The 24,618-nt window shown below is 50.8% G+C and overlaps 2 protein-coding genes and 1 pseudogene across 3 annotated transcripts; all 3 read right to left on the bottom strand.

Annotated features, from left to right (window-relative positions):
* Positions 1–1,183: 1,183 nt before the first annotated feature.
* LOC132338997 (cathepsin G-like) lies at positions 1,184–15,806 on the bottom strand. 2 transcript variants are annotated; one of them, XM_059869051.1, is made up of 5 exons: positions 4,145–4,241; positions 3,553–3,706; positions 2,521–2,667; positions 2,151–2,409; positions 1,184–1,606 (listed from the first exon to the last, which is right to left on the bottom strand). In XM_059869051.1, exons 1-5 carry the CDS (start codon positions 4,200–4,202, stop codon positions 1,427–1,429), a joined length of 798 nt encoding a protein of 265 aa, XP_059725034.1. In that variant the 5' UTR covers positions 4,203–4,241; the 3' UTR covers positions 1,184–1,426. The 2 variants fall into 2 exon arrangements, with proteins under 2 accessions (XP_059725034.1, XP_059725033.1); XM_059869050.1 differs by lacking the exons at positions 2,151–2,409; positions 2,521–2,667; positions 3,553–3,706; positions 4,145–4,241 and adding exons at positions 14,247–14,507; positions 14,624–14,765; positions 15,658–15,806.
* Positions 7,710–10,374, bottom strand: LOC132338993 (cathepsin G-like; annotated as a pseudogene).
* A 4,018-nt stretch (positions 15,807–19,824) lies between the features above and the next one.
* LOC132339025 (cathepsin G-like) lies at positions 19,825–22,889 on the bottom strand. Its single transcript, XM_059869070.1, has 5 exons — positions 22,795–22,889; positions 22,208–22,357; positions 21,174–21,315; positions 20,797–21,057; positions 19,825–20,247 (listed from the first exon to the last, which is right to left on the bottom strand). Exons 1-5 carry the CDS (start codon positions 22,854–22,856, stop codon positions 20,068–20,070), a joined length of 795 nt encoding a protein of 264 aa, XP_059725053.1. The 5' UTR covers positions 22,857–22,889; the 3' UTR covers positions 19,825–20,067.
* Between the last annotated feature and the right edge of the window lie 1,729 nt (positions 22,890–24,618).

The raw sequence follows: 24,618 nt of genomic DNA on the forward strand, positions 1-24,618 counted from the left end.
GGGCATCCCTTGGTCCTTTCTGGCCATGTCTCCATCCTCTTGACACCAACTCTGAGATATTTATATTCATTTCTGACATTCCCTCTCATTCTTCCCTTCCTAGACTGAACAGGCCCAGCTTCCAGAGTCTTTCCTCATCAGAGGTGCTCCATTAATTATTTTGTGGCCCCTGCTGGACCCTCTCCAGCAGCTCCTTTTCTCTCCTGTTCTGAGAGACCAGGCCTGGACACAGCACCCCAAGTGTGCCTCAGCAGAGCTGAGCAGAGGGGCTCAATCCCCTCCTGGACCTTCTGGCCACAATCTTCCTGATGCACCTAAGGATCCTTTTGGCCCTCCTGGCCCCAAGGGCACACTGCCAGCTCATGGTCAGCTTGTCACCCACCAAAACCCCCAGGTCCTTCCCTGCAGAGCTGCTCTCTGGTAGGTCAGCCCCCAGCCTGGTACTTGGGGTTATTCCTCCCCCAGTGCAGGACCCTACACTTGTCCTTGTTGAATTTCTTGAGGTTTCTCTCTGCGCAACTCTCCAGCCTGTCAAGGTCCCACTGAATGACAGAACTGCCTTCTGGTATATCACCCACTCCCTCCAGTTCTCCATCATCAGAAAACTTGCTGAGGGTACATTCTGAGGGGGAAAAAAAAAGTGTAAAAGCAAATGCAACTGTTCCTCACACAAGTGATCAGGCTTGTCTCTGCAATATTTGCCTCATCCATATTTGACATTTTCTATCCCATCTCCACACCACAAGGGCACCTCCTGGCCCGCTCAGGTCTGATCAGCTGATTCAGGGGGAGAAAGTTTCCAGTTCCACCCACAGACATTTTACAGGTGTAAAGGAAATGCTTCACCTGGGGTTTCAGGAGATTGAAGGGGAGACAGGATGCGAACTGGCTGGCTGATCTTCAGTCTGTCTAAGCATCTTAAGAGGGTTTCAGGTTGGTACTAGAAGCCCACGTATCTCCCCTTGCATGTGGAGATGCCTCTGTTTCTGAAAGGCTGGATAAATGTTCTGTACAGGCTGTGCCTGCTGGCAGGACTGCACGGGACTGATGGAGACCAGGGGAGCATTTGGGGATTGAGACCTGTCCTGCATGTCCCACTTATGCCCAGTTCTCCCAGAGTGTCATCTCCTCATTCTGACACTCAGGGTTTGCATTCAACTCCCAAGAAGGCTGCAGACCCAAGTGACTTTGAACATGCTTTTATTGATGGCCAGAAGCAGAGCTGGAGCAGCAGTGGGAGGAAAGGAGCAATGGCAAGCTGGGTGTACTTGGGACCTGCATTTGCACCTTGCCACGGAGACTCTCCTTAGTGCCAAAGCCTGTGCCTGCACCACAGGGGCTTCTCTGACTCCACTTCAGCTGCCCCTGGGAGCTTCTGAGCACCAGCAGGTGTTTGATGCATTGTGGAGAAGGGGCACTGAGCATTTCATTCAGAGAATGGAGAGCCAGGAGTATCTTGGAGTGCAAACCTCCTCAGCTGCTTACGGATCCAGGGCTCAAAATACGAGATCCTGGTGAACACCTCAGGGAAGAGGTTGTATGTATGTACATAAGAAGCAATGCCATGAGCCTTCTTATTGCAGACTAATGGGCCACCAGAATCACCCTGTGTCATGAAAGGAGTGAGAGGGGTCAGACATGCCACAGCTCAGCTCTCCCTGCCTTAAGCAGCAAGGTTCCTCTTCCCTCCCTCCATGTGAAGAACCTCCTCTTCCAAGCACCTCCCTCCCTCCAGACCCAGCTCTCAGCATTTGTAGCTGCCTCACTACTCCTCTGAGCCCACCCATGAGACAATTCAGGCCTGGAGGCTCTCTGACATTCAACACCTCTAAAAGAACATTGACCTACTTTAGCCATTGGGAAATATCTACACCATCTGAGCAAGGATATCACAAGGAATTTACACACCAAAGCACTGCTTAGGCTGGGTAGAACATCCCCAAGTAAGTAAAAAAGCAAATGTTACTGATAGTTGGGAAAATGCACCCCAATTCAGGGAGCACATCAGCTTCAGAGCTTCTGTGAGGACCCTCAGCTCATCATTCTGAAGTTTCTGGTTCATCCTGGTGTCCTTTTATTTTCACCTGAGAACCAAGCTGACTGTCCAGTCCCAACCTCCTCCCAAGCTTGCAGCCCAAAGCAACACTTACCTTGTAAGGTGATTTTTTACTGTATGCATCACCAACACAGATCATAGACTGACATTGGTAGTTATGGAAAACCTGCTCACAGATTTGCTCATTTTGCACCTTCAGTTCCACCTCCATCAAAACATCAGACCTCTGCCCTGTCACAGATATCTGGCCCCATCCAGACACACTACATTCAGCTCCTTCTTCCACACGTTCATTTTCCTTGGCAATGGAGATACATTGCACATTGTTATTGATCATGGCTCTTTGCTTCAGGCTGTCAGGCAGAGAGAACACGGGGTTAGAGCCAGCAAAGGATTAGGAGCAAGTTTAGAGTTTGGGGAGCTGAGCAGGGGGAGATCCCTCAGGCAGGAAGGATGTGTTGGACCATACCTTCAGCAGCACAATGTCATTCTTGGTACCAGCACTAGAATATTCAGGATGGATGACCCATTGTCCAACTGGGATCTTCTGCTGGCTCTGTTCTTGGGCACTTATGTTGTGGGCTCCCAGAATCACAGTGACCCTCACTGCCCTGCCAGGAAACACCAACACATTCCAGCTGCACTGATATGAACACAGCCCCCATGCAGGTGCTTAGAGGGAGGTAGTGGGAGAAACCTCCCCAGAGCAGCTCTCAGCAAGTCTCCCCTGGGTTGTGGTAATCACATATCCTCTGAACAGAGAGAGGTACAGACTTTCCCAGCTTTTTCCTGGGGAAGGCTGTGAGAAAGCTCAGAGTAAGAATTAGAAACAATTCTTATCTTCATTTGCTGAACCTACTGTTGTGCACATGTGGAATGTGTTATAGAAATTATTTACCAAAGAGTAATTCCTTAATTAGAGTCTAGTGATAGTGTTTTGATTCATTAACCAGTTAGATCCACGTGTGTATCAGACTGTCTAACATGAACAATAAATTTTTTCTTAGTAGTATACTATAATATAGATAATATGGTGTGTTAGTATATTAAAGCTTTAATAAAACATTTGATCAACCTTCTCCAATCATACAGTCATTACTCATTATTCCCCATTCAAGAGCTCACTACCACTATACTGGGTTCCTTCCAGAGCCCAGCCTCACCCCACACTGACACAGGTGGGAGCTGCCCCGTGCTGAGCACAAAGGGAAGCAGGGCAGGGGAGACACTGGACCCCTGCTCCAGCAGCAGCAGCAGCTCTAAGCCATGGGAGGAGCCCTGACCCTGGAGACCCCTGTGAGCATTCCTGTCCCCAAGGACACTCAGCCCCAATCAGGCAGACAATTCCTGCACTCACAGAGGGGAGCTCAGCTCCAGAGTTCCCTGCTCTGCCTGGAGAGACACGGGGAACTCTTTCAGCCCAGACCAGCGCTGAGGCCCTCTGGGGCTCTGTGAGACTGGAAATAATCACCTGCTCAAGGAAGACAGGGCCTTACCCTTCCTTATCCACACAGTGAGCTGCTGAGAGCACTGTGTCTGGGCGAATCAGGAACCCTCCACACCTACTAGTTTGTGAGCCTGTTTGAATTTCTAAATAAGCCATGTAGGGTCTGGAGTGGGGCTTAGCTACACATCCACCAATGATCCTTCCTGGAAGAGAGATGGGAAGTGTTAATATGAATGTTAAATATAAATGGTAATATGCTGCAGTTTTCTCTCAAGTTTGGGACTGCATGAAAGGAAAGGGCCATCCTCCAATGCCAGGTGCCAGTCATCCCAACAACTCTCCTTCCTAGCGCTGTCCGAGGCATTGCTGAGGCACAGTGGAGAGAAAGACAAGCAGCACTGTCTGAGCTCTGACCACCCCTGGCTCTGGATGACTCCAATGCCATCAAGGGCACAGTTCTTGTGCCTCTAATGCCTCACTGGTTTCAGGCACAGGCTGAGCTGGGAGATGAGAGGAGAGAGGACAGGAGGAGAGTAGAGACAGGAGAGAGGGTGAGGCAGGAGCCTTGCCTGAGACTGACTACTCAGTGTCCATCTGTGCCCTTGCATGTTCCTGTCTAAGTCCCATCTCTGTGTACTCACCAGCCCCAGCCCAGGGCAGGAGGACAAAAGCATTTGTGAGCAGAAGGAGCAGCAGCATCTCCCACCACTGTCCTGATGATCCAAACCAGTAGCTGTGGTCAGGCAGGTACAGAATGGCAGGTGCAGGACCTCTATATATGTCATGTGGAGCTGACACAGGAAACCTCAGCCTGCCTGTGGACATGCCATTTACTGCTTTTGTTCTCTCAACTCCCAAAGTGTGGTTGGTGAGGGGCTCATGATACATTCTCTGCAATTTTTGTCACGATCTTCTCAAAAAGATGGAGAGATATGGGTTGGTTCAGAGCACAGGGAGAGGAAAGGGGTGTCTGTTGAGTGCATCTCCTGTCAGAGACCTTTGGAGAGAGCCTCTGGGACCCTGCATGCTGGGCACTTCTACCTGTTTTTTTGTCCTTGGTATTTTTGTTTCCCCCACCCATTCTCCGATAGCAATGGGGAGATGTGGCGAGGGACAGGCAAAGTTCCTGGTCTTTATCAGAGGGGCTGACTGCCATCAGAGATGTTCTTGTGTATTCAGAAACCACCAGTCAGGATCACTGAGGGACAAGGCCTGTTGGAGCCTCATGACCTCAGCCCTGGTGTTCTAGGGAATCTGACAAGTCCATGGTGTTGAGGAAGTCTGAGATCCAGCTGGGAAGTCATTCTGTGAGCCCAGTCCAGACCAGCAGGTGCCCTGGGCAAGTGCAGTGTGGTATTTTCAGGGTTCCCCCGTCATGGGGAGGAGATGATGAATCTGACTCCGTATTCTTAGAAGGCTCATTTATTATTTTATGTTACTATATTATATTAAAGAATGCTATACTAAAACTATAGTAAAGAATAGAAAAAGGATACTTACAGAAGGCTTAACAAGATATTAATTAAAAAATCCTGACTCCCTCCTCAGAGTCTGACACAGCCTGACCATGATTGGTCATTAAGTCAAAACAATTCACATGGTGGATAAACAATCTCCAACCACATTCCAAAGCAAAAAAAAAAAACCACAGGAGAAGCAAATAGGTGATATTTGTTTTCCTTTTTCTCTGATGCTTCTCAGCTTCCCAGGAGCAAATTCCTGGCAAAGGGACTTTTCCAGAAAATATGATGGTGACATTTCACCCTTTTTTGTATAATTAAAATAAAAAGAGACTGTGGTTGTAATTCTTCTGCTGGGCCCTTGCAGAAGAGAGAACAAACACGTCTTGAGAGGTTTATCCATTGCCAGTCAAAACCTCAGTCAATTGCTGATGTGGAATGATCAAGGAGATTCATTATCTGTAGAACATCAACTTCCATCATATCTCTAAAACAAGGCTTACAATATAGAACATGCAAGAGACAATGTAAAGAATTGATCATTGTTTCAAGTCCAAACAGCTGAGTTTTAGGAGAAAGTCCATTGACAGCAGATGTTGCTCTTTGACACCCCTGAAAGGTCCTTTTGGTCCTGAAACAGACTTGCAGAATCGTGAAAATAGAAATGCTAAAGAAAATCAGCAATTCTTAAAAATCCATTGAAATTATCAACCACTATTGAGAAAATTTCTGGAATGCCGTGGCCACAGCCCTTAACTGAGCCCCTTGGGCTGAGGCTGATTCTTGGCTTTGAATACTTTGAGCTGATAGCTCTTTCTACCTTTTTATTTTCTTATATTTTAATTTTTTTTTTTTAATGTAGAACGATCAGCAAAAGCAGAGGGTTTTAGGACCCTACGAGGGCCCTGGTCCTGGTGGATGGACCAGGAACCCCAGACCCGGCCCACAGAACGGTGGCCCAGGTCCGGTTGGGGGGATCAAAGCCCCCAAACCCGGCAGCGCGCAGGGCGGAGGCCCCGGCCCAGGGAAACGAGCCGAACGGCCCAAAACCGGCCTGCAGGGCAGGCTCTCTGTTCTCACAGCCCGGCCCCATCATGTGCCAGTGCCTTGGCAGCAGGAGCGACCGAACGCCTCCTCCTCCTCCCCTTAGAACCACCGGTGCACGCCGGCAGCTGGGAAGGAGAAGCTTTCCTGGGGATCTCCATCCCGGATCTGGGGGTCGTCTTCTCCCAGAACAAGCGAACAACGCTCGCTTTCCGCTGTTTCTCTCGGCCCCGCGGTGCAAACAGCACTGTTCCCGCTTTCTGCCCTCAGCACCACCCCCATCCCGTCCGGGCTTGGGCCAGAGGCAGCGCCTCAGGGAGCCGCCTCCTCCACACCGCCGGGGCAAGCGGGGGGAGTCAGGCATTGCAAACCCCAGCGAGGAGCCCCCGAGCAAACACGAATCGGCCCGCGACAAACGCCGTGTCCCAGAAAAACACTCAGATGAAAGTTTTCCGCCGGGAGGTGCCTGCAATCAGCTGTCGAGCTGTGCTGCCTCCACTGAGGGACAGGCCGCTCGCAGGGTCCGACGCTGCTGCAGAGGACTGAGTCCCTGAAGGTGGCGGCACCGCCGGCGGTGGCGGCGGGGGAGCGTCCCCTGCCGGGCTTGATGCAGAGAGAGCAGGCACCGCGGACACGGAGGCGGCGGCTGTGTCTTCTTCTGGTTCTGGGAGCAGCAGTGCAGGCAGAGTTTGCCGCGCGGCTGAACCATTGCTGAGCAACAGGCCGGAATCGGTGAGGGGCGGCGGGGCCGCGGGCAGGGGCCGCGGGCGGCTCCGGAGACGGTGGAAGCGGCGGGGCGGGCGGCGCAGCACTCAGCAGGGCCGGTGAGCCCTGGGAGGGGTGAAGGAGGCGGCAGAATCGGTGCAGGGTTGGCCTTCACCGGCCCCACCTGCACTTTTGTCGTGACGGCAATTGCTGGCTGCGATGCAGACGGCCCGGAGGTGCTGTCCAGCCCGGGGCTGCCGGCCGCCTCTCTCAGTGAGGGTGGGAGCGGGTCCGCGCCCTCCCGGGGTCGGGAGGACGGAGAATTCCTGGGCAGAGCTGGCCGGGGATCTCCGTCCGCGGCCCCGAGGCATCCTCAGGCGGGCAGAGAGCAGCGGGCCTCTCTGAGACAGGCTGCCCTCGCACACCGCTGCTGTCGATCGCATTGCCAGGCAACCCGGGTAAAACAGCGAGAGACCGTGCTGCCGCCGGACCTGCACATGATCCACAGAAGCAGAAAAAAACTTCTCCTCAGCCGTGGGCAAAGCCTCAGCCCCCGCAATGCGGGGCAGGTGGGAAGCAGCAGTTTCTCTCCTTGGACGGATCCTTCCCCTGCAGGCTCTGCTGGAGGAGGTGATAACCCCCAGCAAGAAGTGAGGTGCCCCACCAAATGGGCTCTCTTCCTCAGAACAGAGAAAAACACTCTAAACGCTGGATAAATTTGGGCCAGTCAAAAGCGCCAGTCTTATTTCTCCCAAAAATAGGGATCCATGGACTCGCAGACCCTTACATCCAGGGAGCATGTCAGATCTAGAAAAAACCCATGAAATTTTGCCCATCTGAAAAACTCATAGAATTGTCTCTTCACCATATGACGAGACAATCAGGGACGGAGACCTGTCCTGCATGTCCCACCTATGCCCAGTTCTCCCAGAGTGTCATCTCCTCATTCTCACACTCAGGGTTTGCGTTCAGCTCCCAAGAAGGCTGCAGACCCAAGTGACTTTGAACATGCTTTTATTGATAGCCAGAAGCAGAGCTGGAGCAGCAGTGGGAGGAAAGGAGCAATGGCAAGCTGGGTGTACTTGGGACCTGCATTTGCCCCTTGCCACGGAGACTCTCCTTAGTGCCAAAGCCTGTGCCTGCACCACAGGGGCTTCTCTGACTCCACTTCAGCTGCCCCTGGGAGCTTCTGAGCACCAGCAGGTGTTTGATGCATTGTGGAGAAGGGGCTCTGAGCATTTTAGTCAGAGGATTTAGAGCCAGGAGTATCTTGGAGTGCAAGCCTCCTCTGCTGCTTACGGATCCAGGGCTCAAAGTGCGAGATCCTGGTGAATGCCTCAGGGAAGAGGTGGCCATCATATCCATGAGAAGCAATGCCATGAGCCTTCTTATTGCAGACTAATGGGCCATCAGTATCACCCTGTGCCATGAAAGGAGTGAGAGGGGTCAGACATGCCACAGCTCAGCTCAGCTCTCCCTGCCTTAAGCAGCAAGGTTCCTCTTCCCTCCCTCCATGTGAAAAACCTCCTCTTCCAAGCACCTCCCTCCCTCCAGACCCAGCTCTCAGCGTTTGTAGCTGCCTCACTACTCCTCTGAGCCCACCCATGAAACAATTCAGGCCTGGAGACTCTCTGACATTCAACAACTCTAAAAGAACATTGACCTACTTTGGCCATTGGGAAATATCTACACCCTCTGAGCAAGGATATCACAAGGAATTTACACACCAAAGCACTGCTTAGGCTGGGTAGAACATCCCCAAGTAAGTAAAAAAGCAAATGTTACTGATAGTTGGGAAAATGCACCCCAATTCAGGGAGCACATCAGCTTCAGAGCTTCTGTGAGGACCCTCAGCTCATCATTCTGAAGGTCCTGTTTCGTTCTGATGTCCTTTTATTTTCACCTGAGAACCAAGCTGACTGTCCAGTCCCAACCTCCTCCCAAGCTTGCAGCCCAAAGCAACACTTACCTTGTAAGGTGATTCTTTACTGTATGCATCACCAACACAGATCATAGACTGACACTGGTAGTTACTGGAAAGCCGCTGACATGTTTTCTCATTTTGCACCTTCAGTTCCACCTTCCTCAAGACATCAGGCATCATGTCCTCTCCCGTAGATGTAATGTCCCAACCAGACACCCTGCATAAATCTCCTGCTCTCACACGTTCATTTCTCCTGAGAATGGAGATAAAGTCCGTATTCTCTTTCCTCCTGGCCCTTGGCTTCAGCTGTCAGGCAGAGACAACACGGGGTTAGAGTCAGCACAGGATTAGGAGCAAGTTCAGAGTTTGGGGAGCTGAGCAGGGGGAGATGCCTCAGGCAGGAAGGAGGTGTTGGGCCATACCTTCAGAAGCAAAATGACATTTTTCACACCTTTATGGGAATATTCAGAATTTGTGTTGGACCCATCGTCCAGCATGAATATTCTGCTGGTTCTGTTCTCGGCCCCTTATGCTGTGGGCTCCCAGAATCACAGTGACCCTCACTCTCCTGCCAGGAAACACCAACACATTCCAGCTGCATTGAATGGAACAGAGACCCCAGGGCAAGTGGCTGGAGGGAGGTGGTGGTGGGAGAAACCTCCCCAGAGCAGCTCTCAGCAAGTTGACCTGTCTCCCCTGGGTTCCTTCCAGAGCCCAGCTGAGGATCCCTCACCCCACACTGACACAGGTGGGAGCTGCCCTGTGCTGAGCACAAAGGGAAGCAGGGCAGGGGAGGCACTGGACCCCTGCTCCAGCAGCAGCAGCTCTAAGCCATGGGAGGAGCCCTGACCCTGGAGTCCCCTGTGAGCATTCCTGTCCCCAAGGACACTCAGCCCCAATCAGGCAGACAATTCCTGCACTCACAGAGGGGAGCTCAGCTCCAGAGTTCCCTGCTCTGCCTGGAGAGACATGGGGTAATTTCAGCCCAGACCAGGGCTGAAGCACTCTAGGACTGTGTGAGACTGGAAATAATCACCTGTGCAAGAACAATGGAGTCTTACCCTTTCATAGCCACACAGTGAGCTGCTGAGAGCACTGCGTCTGGGCGAATCAGGAACCCTCCACAGGAATAACTTTGTGAGCCAGTTTGAATTTTTAAATAAGCCATGTAGGGTCTGGAGTGGGGCTCAGCTTTCCATCCATCAATGACCCCCACGATCCTTGATGAAAGAATGATGGGAAATATTAATATGAATGTTAAATATAAATGTTAATATGCTGCTCTTTCCTGTCAAATTTGGGGCTGCATGAAAGGAAAGGGCCATCCTCTAATGCCAGGTGCCAGTCATCCCAACAACTCTCCTTCCTGCCTTGCTGAGGCACAGTGGAGAGAAAGACAAGCAGCACTGTCTGGGCTCTGACCACCCCTGGCTCTGGATGACTCCAATGCCATCAAGGGCACAGCTCTGGTGCCTCTAATGCCTCACTGGTTTCAGGCACAGGCTGAGCTGGGAGATGAGAGGAGAGAGGAAAGGAGGAGAGTAGAGACAGGAGAGAGGGTGAGGCAGGAGCCTTGCCTGAGACTGACTACTCAGAGTCCATCTGTGCCCTTGCATGTTCCTGTCTAAGTCCCATCTCTGTGTACTCATCAGCCCCAGCCCAGGGCAGGAGGACAAAAGCATTTGTGAGCAGAAGGAGCAGCAGCATCTCCCACCACTGTCCTGATGATCCAAACCAGTAGCTGTGGTCAGGCAGGAGACAGGTACAGAATGGCAGGTACAGAACTGCTCTATAGGTCATGTGGAGCTGACACAGGAAACCTCAGACTCCTATGGCTCTGTCATTTACTGCTTTTGTTCTCACAACCCCCAAAGTGTGGTTGGTGAGGGGTTCATGACACATTCTCTGTGGTTTTGCCACAATTTTCTCAAGAAGATGGAGAGATCTGAGGTGGTTCAGAGCACCCACAGTGCACAGGGAGAGGAAAGGGGTGTCTGTTGATGGCATATCCCATCAGAGAACTTCGGAGAGAGCCCCAGGGACTCTGCATGTGGGCTGCTTCCTCTGGTGTTTTTTGGTTGTTTTTTGTTTCCCCCTGTCCTCTGATAGCAATGGGGAGATCTGGCCAGAGACAGGCAAAGATCCTGGTTTTTATCAGAGGGGCTGACTGCCATCAGAGATGTTCTTGCGAAATCAGAAACTACGAGTCAGGTCACTGAGGGACAAGACCAGTCGGATCGTCATGACCTCAGCCCTGGTGTTCTAGGGAATCTGACAAGTCCATGGTGATGAGGAAGTCTGAGGACCAGCCTGGAAGTCATCCTCAGAGCCTAGTCCAGACCAGCAGGTGCCCTGGGCAAGTGCAGGGCTGGCTGAGACACAGCTAGAGCTCAGGTGAGGACCAGGCTCAGGGTGTCCCCATGAGAAGGGAGCAGCCCTGCCTGGGGCCTCTCTGAGTCCTCCCTGGCACCTCTGCTTCAGTGTTACAGCCTGGAAGGGACTCAGCCCCTGTTTCCCTGACCCTCCTTTGGCCATGAGCCAGTAAAACCTCCAAGATGGTCCCAATTTTCCATGGCCTTGATCTAGAGAAAGCCCACAAATACACCCTCCAGAGCACACTGGCATTACCCCTTTCCCTGTGTTCTAAAAAGACCATGGGCTGCTGTAACATCTTGGATACAATAACCTGCAGGCAGCTCTGCTGTGTCCCATGTCCACTGGCAAGCACAACCCTGGGACCTGGTCAGCTGAGAGTGTGGCAATAAATAAAAAAAGGACCAGGTACGACTGGAGTTCCCTAAAAATCTGAGGAAATAATAAAGGAAAGTAAAGGAAAATATTTCCGTTTTAATAAAAGAAAAATAAAAGGCACACTAGCAATAACTACATGAGAAAAATAGCAGCTGCACGCTGCAGGGAGCTCCTCCAGAAGACAACGAAATCAGGCAAACTCAAACTTAGGTAGAGGGCAGAGAACCAAGGAACAATGAGAAAACTAAACCATACCTTATATAGAACACAGGACTAACCAGTCAGAAAGCAGGGTTCATAACATAACCTGATATGGAATCACTTAATCTGCATAACTTCTCCCATCATTCCTTTCTTCGCACTCCAAGGTGTTTATACTTTTGGGGGCAGAGGCTGTAGAGTGTCCTTGAATTTCAGGCCTGGAGGGATTGTTTTGTCTGCCCAAAATGTGAAGACAACGAACTCACAGTCTCTATGGAGTTGAGAGTTCTACACTAATGCAGTGCAGATTTGAAAAATATAAAACTAAAATTCTAAGGCATCATGGCACACATTGGCTACACGAAAGAGAAGAAAGTGCTGCACCTAGAGGGGGGTATTATGGGGTGGAAGTTGGGTGGAAAGGGCTTTTATGGGGTGGCAGATCAAAGCCACTGTGGTGCAGGACTGGAAGGAAAGTGAGGAGTGGGCATGTGCCAGACTGTGGGCATCCCTTGGTCCCTTCTGGCCATGTCCCCATCCTCTTGACACCAACTCTGAGATATTTATATTCATTTCTGACATTCCCTCTCATTCTTCCCTTCCTAGACTGAACAGGCCCAGCTTCCAGAGTCTTTCCTCATCAGAGGTGCCCCATTAATTATTTTGTGGCCCCTGCTGGACCCTCTCCAGCAGCTCCTTTTCTCTCCTGTTCTGAGAGACCAGGCCTGGACACAGCACCCCAAGTGTGCCTCAGCAGAGCTGAGCAGAGGGGCTCAATCCCCTCCTGGACCTTCTGGCCACAATCTTCCTGATGCACCTCAGGATCCTTTTGGCCCTCCTGGCCCCAAGGGCACACTGCCAGCTCATGGTCAGCTTGTCACCCACCAAAACCCCCAGGTCCTTCCCTGCAGAGCTGCTCTCTGGTAGGTCAGCCCCCAGCCTGGTACTTGGGGTTATTCCTCCCCCAGTGCAGGACCCTACACTTGTCCTTGTTGAATTTCTTGAGGTTTCTCTCTGCGCAACTCTCCAGCCTGTCAAGGTCCCACTGAATGACAGAACTGCCTTCTGGTATATCACCCACTCCCTCCAGTTCTCCATCATCAGAAAACTTGCTGAGGGAACATTCTGAGGGGGAAAAAAAAAGTGTAAAACAAATGCAACTCTTCCTCACACAAGTGATCAGGCTTGTCTCTGCAATATTTGCCTCAGCCATATTTGACATTTTCCATCCCATCTCCACACCACAAGGGCACCTCCTGGCCCACTCAGGTCTGATCAGCTGATTCAGGGGGAGAAAGTTTCCAGTTCCACCCACAGACATTTTACAGGTGTAAAGGAAATGCTTCACCTGGGGTTTCAGGAGATTGAGGGGGAGACAGGCTGTGAACTGGCTGGCTGATCTTCAGTCTGTCTAAGCATCTTAAGAGGGTTTCAGGTTGGTACTTGAAGCCCACGTATCTCCCCTTGCATGTGGAGATGCCTCTGTTTCTGAAAGGCTGGATAAATGTTCTGTACAGGCTGCGCCTGCTGGCAGGACTGCACGGGGCTGATGGAGACCAGGGGAGCATTTGGGGATTGAGACCTGTCCTGCATGTCCCACTTATGCCCAGGTTCTCCCAGAGTGTCATCTCCTCATTCTGACACTCAGGGTTTGCATTCAACTCCCAAGAAGGCTGCAGACCCAAGTGACTTTGAACATGCTTTTATTGATGGCCAGAAGCAGAGCTGGAGCAGCAGTGGGAGGAAAGGAGCAATGGCAAGCTGGGTGTACTTGGGACCTGCATTTGCCCCTTGCCACGGAGACTCTCCTTAGTGCCAAAGCCTGTGCCTGCACCACAGGGGCTTCTCTGACTCCACTTCAGCTGCCCCTGGGAGCTTCTGAGCACCAGCAGGTGTTTGATGCATTGTGGAGAAGGGGCTCTGAGCATTTTAGTCAGAGGATTTAGAGCCAGGAGTATCTTGGAGTGCAAGCCTCCTCTGCTGCTTACGGATCCAGGGCTCAAAGTGCGAGATCCTGGTGAATGCCTCAGGGAAGAGGTGGCCATCATATCCATGAGAAGCAATGCCATGAGCCTTCTTATTGCAGACTAATGGGCCATCAGTATCACCCTGTGCCATGAAAGGAGTGAGAGGGGTCAGACATGCCACAGCTCAGCTCAGCTCTCCCTGCCTTAAGCAGCAAGGTTCCTCTTCCCTCCCTCCATGTGAAGAACCTCCTCTTCCAAGCACCTCCCTCCCTCCAGACCCAGCTCTCAGCGTTTGTAGCTGCCTCACTACTCCTCTGAGCCCACCCATGAAACAATTCAGGCCTGGAGACTCTCTGACATTCAACAACTCTAAAAGAACATTGACCTACTTTGGCCATTGGGAAATATCTACACCCTCTGAGCAAGGATATCACAAGGAATTTACACACCAAAGCACTGCTTAGGCTGGGTAGAACATCCCCAAGTAAGTAAAAAAGCAAATGTTACTGATAGTTGGGAAAATGCACCCCAATTCAGGGAGCACATCAGCTTCAGAGCTTCTGTGAGGACCCTCAGCTCAACATTCTGAAGGTCCTGGTTCGTCCTGGTGTCCTTTTATTTTCACCTGAGAACCAAGCTGACTGTCCAGTCCCAACCTCCTCCCAGGCTTGCAGCCCAAAGCAACACTTACCTTGTAAGTTGCTTTTTTACTGTATTCATCACCAACACAGATCATAGACTGACACTGGTAGTTATGGAAAACCTGCTCACAGATTTGCTCATTTTGCACCATCATTTCCACCTCCCTCAAGACATCAGACGTCATGTCCCATCTCGTAGATATCCGGCCCCATCCAGACACACTACATTCAGCTCCTTCTTCCACACGTTCATTTTCCTTGGCAATGCAGATACATTGCACATTCTTATTGATCATGGCTCTTTGCTTCAGCTGTCAGGCAGAGAGAACATGGGGTTAGAATCAGCAAAGGATTAGGAGCAAGTTTAGAGTTTGGGGAGCTGAGCAGGGGGAGATCCCTCAGGCAGGAAGGATGTGTTGGACCATACCTTCAGCAGCACAATGTCATTCTTGGTACCAGCACTAGAATATTCAGGATGGATGACCCATCGTCCAACTGGGATCTCTTGCTGGCTCTGTTCTTGGCCCCTTATGTTGTGGGCTCCCAGAATCACAGTGACCCTCACTGCCCTGCCAGGAAACACCAACACATTCCAGCTTCATTGACAGGAACAGCCCCCAGGGCAGGTAGTGGGAGGGAGGTGGTGGTGGGAGAAACCTCCCCAGAGCAGCTCTCAGCAAGTTTTCCTGTCTCCCCCGGGTTGTGGTTATCACATATCCTCTGAACAGAGAGAGGTACAGACTTTCCCAGGGTTTTCCTGGGGAAGGCTGTGAGAAAGCTCAGAGAAGGAATTAGAAACAATTCTTATCTTCAATTGCTGAACCTATTGTTGTGCACATGTGGAATGTGTTATAGAAATTATTTACCAAAGAGTAATTCCTTAATTAGAGTCGAGTGATAGTGTTTTAATTCATTAACCAGTTAGATCCACGTGTGTATCAGACTGTCTAACACGAACAATAAGTTTTTTCTTAGTAGTATACTATAATATAGATAATATGGTGTGTTAGTATAATAAAGCTTTACTAAAACATTTGATCAACCTTCTCCAATCATACAGTCATTACTCATTATTCCCCATTCAAGAGCTCACTACCACTATACTGGGTTCCTTCCAGAGCCCAGCCTCACCCCACACTGACACAGGTGGGAGCTGCCCCGTGCTGAGCACAAAGGGAAGCAGGGCAGGGGAGGCACTGGACCCCTGCTCCAGCAGCAGCAGCTCTAAGCCATGGGAGGAACCCTGACCCTGGAGACCCCTGTGAGCATTCCTGTCCCCAAGGACACTCAGCCCCAATCAGGCAGACAATTCCTGCACTCACAGAGGGGAGCTCAGCTCCAGAGTTCCCTGCTCTGCCTGGAGAGACACGGGGAACTCTTTCAGCCCAGACCAGCGCTGAGGCACTCTGGGGCTCTGTGAGACTGGAAATAATCACCTGTGCAAGGAAGACAGGGCCTTACCCTTCTTTATCCACACAGTGAGCTGCTGAGAGCACTGTGTCTGGGCGAATCAGGAACCCTCCACACCTACTAGTTTGTGAGCCTGTTTGAATTTCTAAATAAGCCATGTAGGGTCTGGAGTGGGGCTTAGCTACACATCCACCAATGATCCTTCCTGGAAGAGAGATGGGAAGTGTTAATATGAATGTTAAATATAAATGTTAATATGCTGCTCTTTCCTGTCAAGTTTGGGGCTGCATGAAAGGAAAGGGCCATCCTCCAATGCCAGGTGCCAGTCATCCCAACAACTCTCCTTCCTGGGGCTGTCCAAGGCATTGCTGGGGACAGTGGAGAGAAAGACAAGCAGCACTGTCTGAGCTCTGACCACCCCTGGCTCTGGATGACTCCAATGCCATCAAGGGCACAGTTCTTGTGCCTCTAATGCCTCACTGGTTTCAGGCACAGGCTGAGCTGGGAGATGAGAGGAGAGAGGACAGGAGGAGAGTAGAGACAGGAGAGAGAGTGAGGCAGGAGCCTTGCCTGAGACTGACTACTCAGTGTCCATCTGTGCCCTTGCATGTTCCTGTCTAAGTCCCATCTCTGTGTACTCATCAGCCCCAGCCCAGGGCAGGAGGACAAAAGCATTTGTGAGCAGAAGGAGCAGCAGCATCTCCCACCACTGTCCTGATGATCCAAACAAGTAGCTGTGGTCAGGCAGGTACAGAATGGCAGGTACAGAACCTCTATATATATTTCATGTGGAGCTGACACAGGAAACCTCAGCCTGCCTGTGGACATGTCATTTACTGCTTTTGTTCTCTCAACTCCCAAAGTGTGGTTGGTGAGGGGCTCATGATACATTCTCTGCAATTTTTGTCACGATCTTCTCAAAAAGATGGAGAGATATGGGTTGGTTCAGAGCACAGGGAGAGGAAAGGGGTGTCTGTTGAGTGCATCTCCCATCAGAGACCTTTGGAGAGAGCCTCTGGGACCCTGCATGCTGGGCACTTCTACCTGTTTTTTTGTCCTTGTTATTTTTGTTTCCACCACCCATTCTCCGATGGCAATGGGGAGATGTGGCGAGGGACAGGCAAAGATCCTGGTCTTTATCAGAGGGGCTGACTGCCATCAGAGATGTCCTTGTGTATTCAGAAACCACCAGTCAGGATCACTGAGGGACAAGGCCTGTTGGAGCCTCATGACCTCAGCCCTGGTGTTCTAGGGAATCTGACAAGTCCATGGTGATGAGAAAGTCTCAGGTCCAGCTGGGAAGTCATTCTGTGAGCCCAGTCCAGACCAGCAGGTGCCCTGGGCAAGTGCAGTGTGGTATTTTCAGGGTTCCCCCGTCATGGGGAGGAAATTATGAATCTGACTCCATATTCTTAGAAGGCTCATTTATTATTTTATGTTACTATATTTTATTAAAGAATGCTATACTAAAACTATAGTAAAGAATAGAAAAAGGATACTTACAGAAGGCTTTACAAGATATTAATTAAAAAATCCTGACTCCCTCCTCAGGTCTGACACAGCCTGACCATGATTGGTCATTAAGTCAAAACAATTCACATGGTGGATAAACAATCTCCAACCACAATCCAAAGCAAAAAAAAAAAAAAAAAACACAGGAGAAGCAAATAGATAATATTTGTTTTCCTTTTTCTCTGAGGCTTCTCAGCTTCCCAGGAGCAAATTCCTGGCAAAGGGACTTTTCCAGAAAATATGATGGGGTCATTTCACCCTTTTTTGTATAATTAAAATAAAAAGAGACTGTGTTTGTAATTCTTCTGCTGGGCCCTTGCAGAAGAGAGAACAAACACGTCTTGAGAGGTTTATCCATTGCCAGTCAAAACCTCAGTCAATTGCTGATGTGGAATGATCAAGGAGATTCTTTATCTGTAGAACATCAGCTTCCATCTTATCTCTAAAACAAGGCTTACAATATAGAACATGCAAGAAACAATGTAAAGAATTGATCATTGTTTCAAGTCCAAACAGCTGAGTTTTAAGAGAAAGTCCATTGACAGCAGATGTTGCTCTTTGACACCCCTGAAAGGTCCTTTTGGTCCTGAAACAGACTTGCAGAATCGTGAAAATAGAAATGCTAAAGAAAATCAGCAATTCTTAAAAATCCATTGAAATTATCAACCACTATTGAGAAAATTTCGGGAATGTTGTGGCCACAGCCCTTAATTGAGCCCCTTGGGCTGAGGCTGATTCATGGCTTTGAATACTTTGAGCTGATAGCTCTTTCCACCTTTGTATTTTCTTATATTTTAATTTTTTTTTTTTTTTTTTTATGTAGAACGATCAGCAGCAGCAGAGGGTTTTAGGACCCTACGGGAGCCCTGGTCCTGGTGGATGGACCAGGAACCCCAGACCCGGCCCACAGAACGGTGGCCCAGGTCCGGTTGGGGGGATCAAAGCCCCCAAACCCGGCAGCGCGCAGGGCGGAGGCCCCGGCCCAGGGAAACGAGCCGAACGGCCCAAAACCGGCCTGCAGGGCAGGGTCTCTGTTCTCACAGCCCGGCCCCACCATGTGCCAGTGCCTTGGCAGCAGGAGCGACCGAACGCCTCCTCCTGCTCCCCTCAGAACCACCGGTGCACGCCGGCAGCTGGGAAGGAGAAGCTTTCCTGGGGATCTCCATCCCGGATCTGGGGGTCGTCTTCTCCCAGAACAAGCGAACAACGCTCGCTTTCCGCTGTTTCTCTCGGCCCCGCGGTGCAAACAGCACTGTTCCCGCTTTCTGCCCTCAGCACCACCCCCATCCCGTCCGGGCTTGGGCCAGAGGCAGCGCCTCAGGGAGCCGCCTCCTCCACACCGCCGGGGCAAGCGGGGGGAGTCAGGCTTTGCAAACCCCAGCGAGGAGCCCCCGAGCAAACACGAATCGGCCCGCGACAAACGCCGTGTCCCAGAAAAACACTCAGATGAAAGTTTTCCGCCGGGAGGTGCCTGCAATCAGCTGTCGAGCTGTGCTGCCTCCACTGAGGGACAGGCCGCTCGCAGGGTCCGACGCTGCTGCAGAGGACTGAGTCCCTGAAGGTGGCGGCACCGCCGGCGGTGGCGGCGGGGGAGCGTCCCCTGCCGGGCTTGATGCAGAGAGAGCAGGCACCGCGGACACGGAGGCGGCGGCTGTGTCTTCTTCTGGTTCTGGGAGTAGCAGTGCAGGCAGAGTTTGCCGCGCGGCTGAACCATTGCTGAGCAACAGGCCGGAATCGGTGAGGGGCGGCGGGGCCGCGGGCAGGGGCCGCGGGCGGCTCCGGAGACGGTGGAAGCGGCGGGGCGGGCGGCGCAGCACTCAGCGGGGCCGGTGAGCCCTGGGAGGGGTGAAGGAGGCGGCAGAATCGGTGCAGGGTTGGCCTTCACCGGCCCCACCTGCACTTTTGTCGTGACGGCAATTGCTGGCTGCGATGCAGACGGCCCGGAGGTGCTGTCCAGCCCGGGGCTGCCGGCCGCCTCTCTCAGTGAGGGTGGGAGCGGGTCCGCGCCCTCCCGGGGTCGGGAGCACGGAGAATTCCTGGGCAGAGCTGGCCGGGGATCTCCGTCCGCGGCCCCGAGGCATCCTCAGGCGGGCAGAGAGCAGCGGGCCTCTCTGAGACAGGCTGCCCTCGCACACCGCTGCTGTCGATCGCATTACCAGGCAACCCGGGCAAAACAGCGAGAGACGGTGCTGCCGCCGGACCTGCACATGATCCACAGAAACAGAGAAAACTTCTCCTCAGCCGTGGGCAAAGCCTCAGCCCCCGCAATGCGGGGCAGGTGGGAAGCAGCAGTTTCTCCCCTTGGACGGATCCTTCCCCTGCAGGCTCTGCTGGAGGAGGTGGTAACCCCCAGCAAGAGGTGAGGTGCCCCACCAAATGGGATCTCTTCATGAGAACAGAGAAAAACACTCTAAACGCTGGATAAATTTGGGCCAGTCCAAAGCGCCAGTCATATTTCTCCCAAAATAGGGATCCATGGACTCGCAGACCCTTACGTCCAGGGAGAATGTTAGATCTATAAAAAAACCCACAAATCTTTGCCAGTGTGAAAAAATCATAGAAATGTCTCTTCACCATATGACGAGGCATTCAGGGATTGAGACCTGTCCTGCATGTCCCACCTATGCCCAGTTCTCCCAGAGTGTCATCTCCTCATTCTCACACTCAGGGTTTGCGTTCAGCTCCCAAGAAGGCTGCAGACCCAAGTGACTTTGAACATGCTTTTATTGATGGCCAGAAGCAGAGCTGGAGCAGCAGTGGGAGGAAAGGAGCAATGGCAAGCTGGGTGTACTTGGGACCTGCATTTGCACCTTGCCATGGAGACTCTCCTTAGTGCCAAAGCCTGTGCCTGCACCACAGGGGCTTCTCTGACTCCACTTCAGCTGCCCCTGGGAGCTTCTGAGCACCAGCAGGTGTTTGATGCATTGTGGAGAAGGGGCACTGAGCATTTCATTCAGAGAATGGAGAGCCAGGAGTATCTTGGAGTGCAAACCTCCTCAGCTGCTTATGGATCCAGGGCTCAAAGTGCGAGATCCTGGTGAATGCCTCAGGGAAGAGGTTGCGTTTACGTGCATGAGAAACAATGCCATGAGCCTTCTTATTGCAGACTAATGGGCCACCAGAATCACCCTGTGCCATGAAAGGAGTGAGAGGGGTCAGACATGCCACAGCTCAGCTCAGCTCTCCCTGCCTTAAGCAGCAAGGTTCCTCTTCCCTCCCTCCATGTGAAGAACCTCCTCTTCCAAGCACCTCCCTCCCTCCAGACCCAGCTCTCAGCGTTTGTAGCTGCCTCACTACTCCTCTGAGCCCACCCATGAAACAATTCAGGCCTGGAGACTCTCTGACATTCAACAACTCTAAAAGAACATTGACCTACTTTGGCCATTGGGAAATATCTACACCCTCTGAGCAAGGATATCACAAGGAATTTACACACCAAAGCACTGCTTAGGCTGGGTAGAACATCCCCAAGTAAGTAAAAAAGCAAATGTTACTGATAGTTGGGAAAATGCACCCCAATTCAGGGAGCACATCAGCTTCAGAGCTTCTGTGAGGACCCTCAGCTCAACATTCTGAAGGTCCTGGTTCGTCCTGGTGTCCTTTTATTTTCACCTGAGAACCAAGCTGACTGTCCAGTCCCAACCTCCTCCCAGGCTTGCAGCCCAAAGCAACACTTACCTTGTAAGTTGCTTTTTTACTGTATTCATCACCAACACAGATCATAGACTGACACTGGTAGTTATGGAAAACCTGCTCACAGATTTGCTCATTTTGCACCATCATTTCCACCTCCCTCAAGACATCAGACGTCATGTCCCATCTCGTAGATATCCGGCCCCATCCAGACACACTACATTCAGCTCCTTCTTCCACACGTTCATTTTCCTTGGCAATGCAGATACATTGCACATTCTTATTGATCATGGCTCTTTGCTTCAGCTGTCAGGCAGAGAGAACATGGGGTTAGAATCAGCAAAGGATTAGGAGCAAGTTTAGAGTTTGGGGAGCTGAGCAGGGGGAGATCCCTCAGGCAGGAAGGATGTGTTGGACCATACCTTCAGCAGCACAATGTCATTCTTGGTACCAGCACTAGAATATTCAGGATGGATGACCCATCGTCCAACTGGGATCTCTTGCTGGCTCTGTTCTTGGCCCCTTATGTTGTGGGCTCCCAGAATCACAGTGACCCTCACTGCCCTGCCAGGAAACACCAACACATTCCAGCTTCATTGACAGGAACAGCCCCCAGGGCAGGTAGTGGGAGGGAGGTGGTGGTGGGAGAAACCTCCCCAGAGCAGCTCTCAGCAAGTTTTCCTGTCTCCCCCGGGTTGTGGTTATCACATATCCTCTGAACAGAGAGAGGTACAGACTTTCCCAGGGTTTTCCTGGGGAAGGCTGTGAGAAAGCTCAGAGAAGGAATTAGAAACAATTCTTATCTTCAATTGCTGAACCTATTGTTGTGCACATGTGGAATGTGTTATAGAAATTATTTACCAAAGAGTAATTCCTTAATTAGAGTCGAGTGATAGTGTTTTAATTCATTAACCAGTTAGATCCACGTGTGTATCAGACTGTCTAACACGAACAATAAGTTTTTTCTTAGTAGTATACTATAATATAGATAATATGGTGTGTTAGTATAATAAAGCTTTACTAAAACATTTGATCAACCTTCTCCAATCATACAGTCATTACTCATTATTCCCCATTCAAGAGCTCACTACCACTATACTGGGTTCCTTCCAGAGCCCAGCCTCACCCCACACTGACACAGGTGGGAGCTGCCCCGTGCTGAGCACAAAGGGAAGCAGGGCAGGGGAGGCACTGGACCCCTGCTCCAGCAGCAGCAGCTCTAAGCCATGGGAGGAACCCTGACCCTGGAGACCCCTGTGAGCATTCCTGTCCCCAAGGACACTCAGCCCCAATCAGGCAGACAATTCCTGCACTCACAGAGGGGAGCTCAGCTCCAGAGTTCCCTGCTCTGCCTGGAGAGACACGGGGAACTCTTTCAGCCCAGACCAGCGCTGAGGCACTCTGGGGCTCTGTGAGACTGGAAATAATCACCTGTGCAAGGAAGACAGGGCCTTACCCTTCTTTATCCACACAGTGAGCTGCTGAGAGCACTGTGTCTGGGCGAATCAGGAACCCTCCACACCTACTAGTTTGTGAGCCTGTTTGAATTTCTAAATAAGCCATGTAGGGTCTGGAGTGGGGCTTAGCTACACATCCACCAATGATCCTTCCTGGAAGAGAGATGGGAAGTGTTAATATGAATGTTAAATATAAATGTTAATATGCTGCTCTTTCCTGTCAAGTTTGGGGCTGCATGAAAGGAAAGGGCCATCCTCCAATGCCAGGTGCCAGTCATCCCAACAACTCTCCTTCCTGGGGCTGTCCAAGGCATTGCTGGGGACAGTGGAGAGAAAGACAAGCAGCACTGTCTGAGCTCTGACCACCCCTGGCTCTGGATGACTCCAATGCCATCAAGGGCACAGTTCTTGTGCCTCTAATGCCTCACTGGTTTCAGGCACAGGCTGAGCTGGGAGATGAGAGGAGAGAGGACAGGAGGAGAGTAGAGACAGGAGAGAGAGTGAGGCAGGAGCCTTGCCTGAGACTGACTACTCAGTGTCCATCTGTGCCCTTGCATGTTCCTGTCTAAGTCCCATCTCTGTGTACTCATCAGCCCCAGCCCAGGGCAGGAGGACAAAAGCATTTGTGAGCAGAAGGAGCAGCAGCATCTCCCACCACTGTCCTGATGATCCAAACAAGTAGCTGTGGTCAGGCAGGTACAGAATGGCAGGTACAGAACCTCTATATATATTTCATGTGGAGCTGACACAGGAAACCTCAGCCTGCCTGTGGACATGTCATTTACTGCTTTTGTTCTCTCAACTCCCAAAGTGTGGTTGGTGAGGGGCTCATGATACATTCTCTGCAATTTTTGTCACGATCTTCTCAAAAAGATGGAGAGATATGGGTTGGTTCAGAGCACAGGGAGAGGAAAGGGGTGTCTGTTGAGTGCATCTCCCATCAGAGACCTTTGGAGAGAGCCTCTGGGACCCTGCATGCTGGGCACTTCTACCTGTTTTTTTGTCCTTGTTATTTTTGTTTCCACCACCCATTCTCCGATGGCAATGGGGAGATGTGGCGAGGGACAGGCAAAGATCCTGGTCTTTATCAGAGGGGCTGACTGCCATCAGAGATGTCCTTGTGTATTCAGAAACCACCAGTCAGGATCACTGAGGGACAAGGCCTGTTGGAGCCTCATGACCTCAGCCCTGGTGTTCTAGGGAATCTGACAAGTCCATGGTGATGAGAAAGTCTCAGGTCCAGCTGGGAAGTCATTCTGTGAGCCCAGTCCAGACCAGCAGGTGCCCTGGGCAAGTGCAGTGTGGTATTTTCAGGGTTCCCCCGTCATGGGGAGGAAATTATGAATCTGACTCCATATTCTTAGAAGGCTCATTTATTATTTTATGTTACTATATTTTATTAAAGAATGCTATACTAAAACTATAGTAAAGAATAGAAAAAGGATACTTACAGAAGGCTTTACAAGATATTAATTAAAAAATCCTGACTCCCTCCTCAGGTCTGACACAGCCTGACCATGATTGGTCATTAAGTCAAAACAATTCACATGGTGGATAAACAATCTCCAACCACAATCCAAAGCAAAAAAAAAAAAAAAAAACACAGGAGAAGCAAATAGATAATATTTGTTTTCCTTTTTCTCTGAGGCTTCTCAGCTTCCCAGGAGCAAATTCCTGGCAAAGGGACTTTTCCAGAAAATATGATGGGGTCATTTCACCCTTTTTTGTATAATTAAAATAAAAAGAGACTGTGTTTGTAATTCTTCTGCTGGGCCCTTGCAGAAGAGAGAACAAACACGTCTTGAGAGGTTTATCCATTGCCAGTCAAAACCTCAGTCAATTGCTGATGTGGAATGATCAAGGAGATTCTTTATCTGTAGAACATCAGCTTCCATCTTATCTCTAAAACAAGGCTTACAATATAGAACATGCAAGAAACAATGTAAAGAATTGATCATTGTTTCAAGTCCAAACAGCTGAGTTTTAAGAGAAAGTCCATTGACAGCAGATGTTGCTCTTTGACACCCCTGAAAGGTCCTTTTGGTCCTGAAACAGACTTGCAGAATCGTGAAAATAGAAATGCTAAAGAAAATCAGCAATTCTTAAAAATCCATTGAAATTATCAACCACTATTGAGAAAATTTCGGGAATGTTGTGGCCACAGCCCTTAATTGAGCCCCTTGGGCTGAGGCTGATTCATGGCTTTGAATACTTTGAGCTGATAGCTCTTTCCACCTTTGTATTTTCTTATATTTTAATTTTTTTTTTTTTTTTTTTATGTAGAACGATCAGCAGCAGCAGAGGGTTTTAGGACCCTACGGGAGCCCTGGTCCTGGTGGATGGACCAGGAACCCCAGACCCGGCCCACAGAACGGTGGCCCAGGTCCGGTTGGGGGGATCAAAGCCCCCA

The sequence above is a fragment of the Haemorhous mexicanus genome, chromosome 28 (genome assembly GCF_027477595.1).
Source record: "Haemorhous mexicanus isolate bHaeMex1 chromosome 28, bHaeMex1.pri, whole genome shotgun sequence".
NCBI lineage: Eukaryota > Metazoa > Chordata > Aves > Passeriformes > Fringillidae > Haemorhous > Haemorhous mexicanus.

Coding starts and splice junctions, on each gene's coding strand:
- LOC132338997 (XM_059869051.1), bottom strand. CDS start 4,202: ATGCTGCTGCTCCTTCTGCTCACAAATGCTTTTGTCCTCCTGCCCTGG. Junction 3,707..4,144: donor CCTGCCCTGGGCTGGGGCTG/GTGAGTACACAG, acceptor TCTCTCTTCCAG/GAAGGATCATTGGTGGATGT. Junction 2,410..2,520: donor ATTGTGCTGCTGAAGGTATG/GTCCAACACATC, acceptor TCTGCCTGACAG/CCTGAAGCAAAGAGCCATGA.
- LOC132339025 (XM_059869070.1), bottom strand. CDS start 22,856: ATGCTGCTGCTCCTTCTGCTCACAAATGCTTTTGTCCTCCTGCCCTGG. Junction 21,316..22,207: donor CACTGTGTGGATAAAGAAGG/GTAAGGCCCTGT, acceptor GTTTCCTGGCAG/GGCAGTGAGGGTCACTGTGA. Junction 21,058..21,173: donor ATGACATTGTGCTGCTGAAG/GTATGGTCCAAC, acceptor TCTGCCTGACAG/CTGAAGCAAAGAGCCATGAT.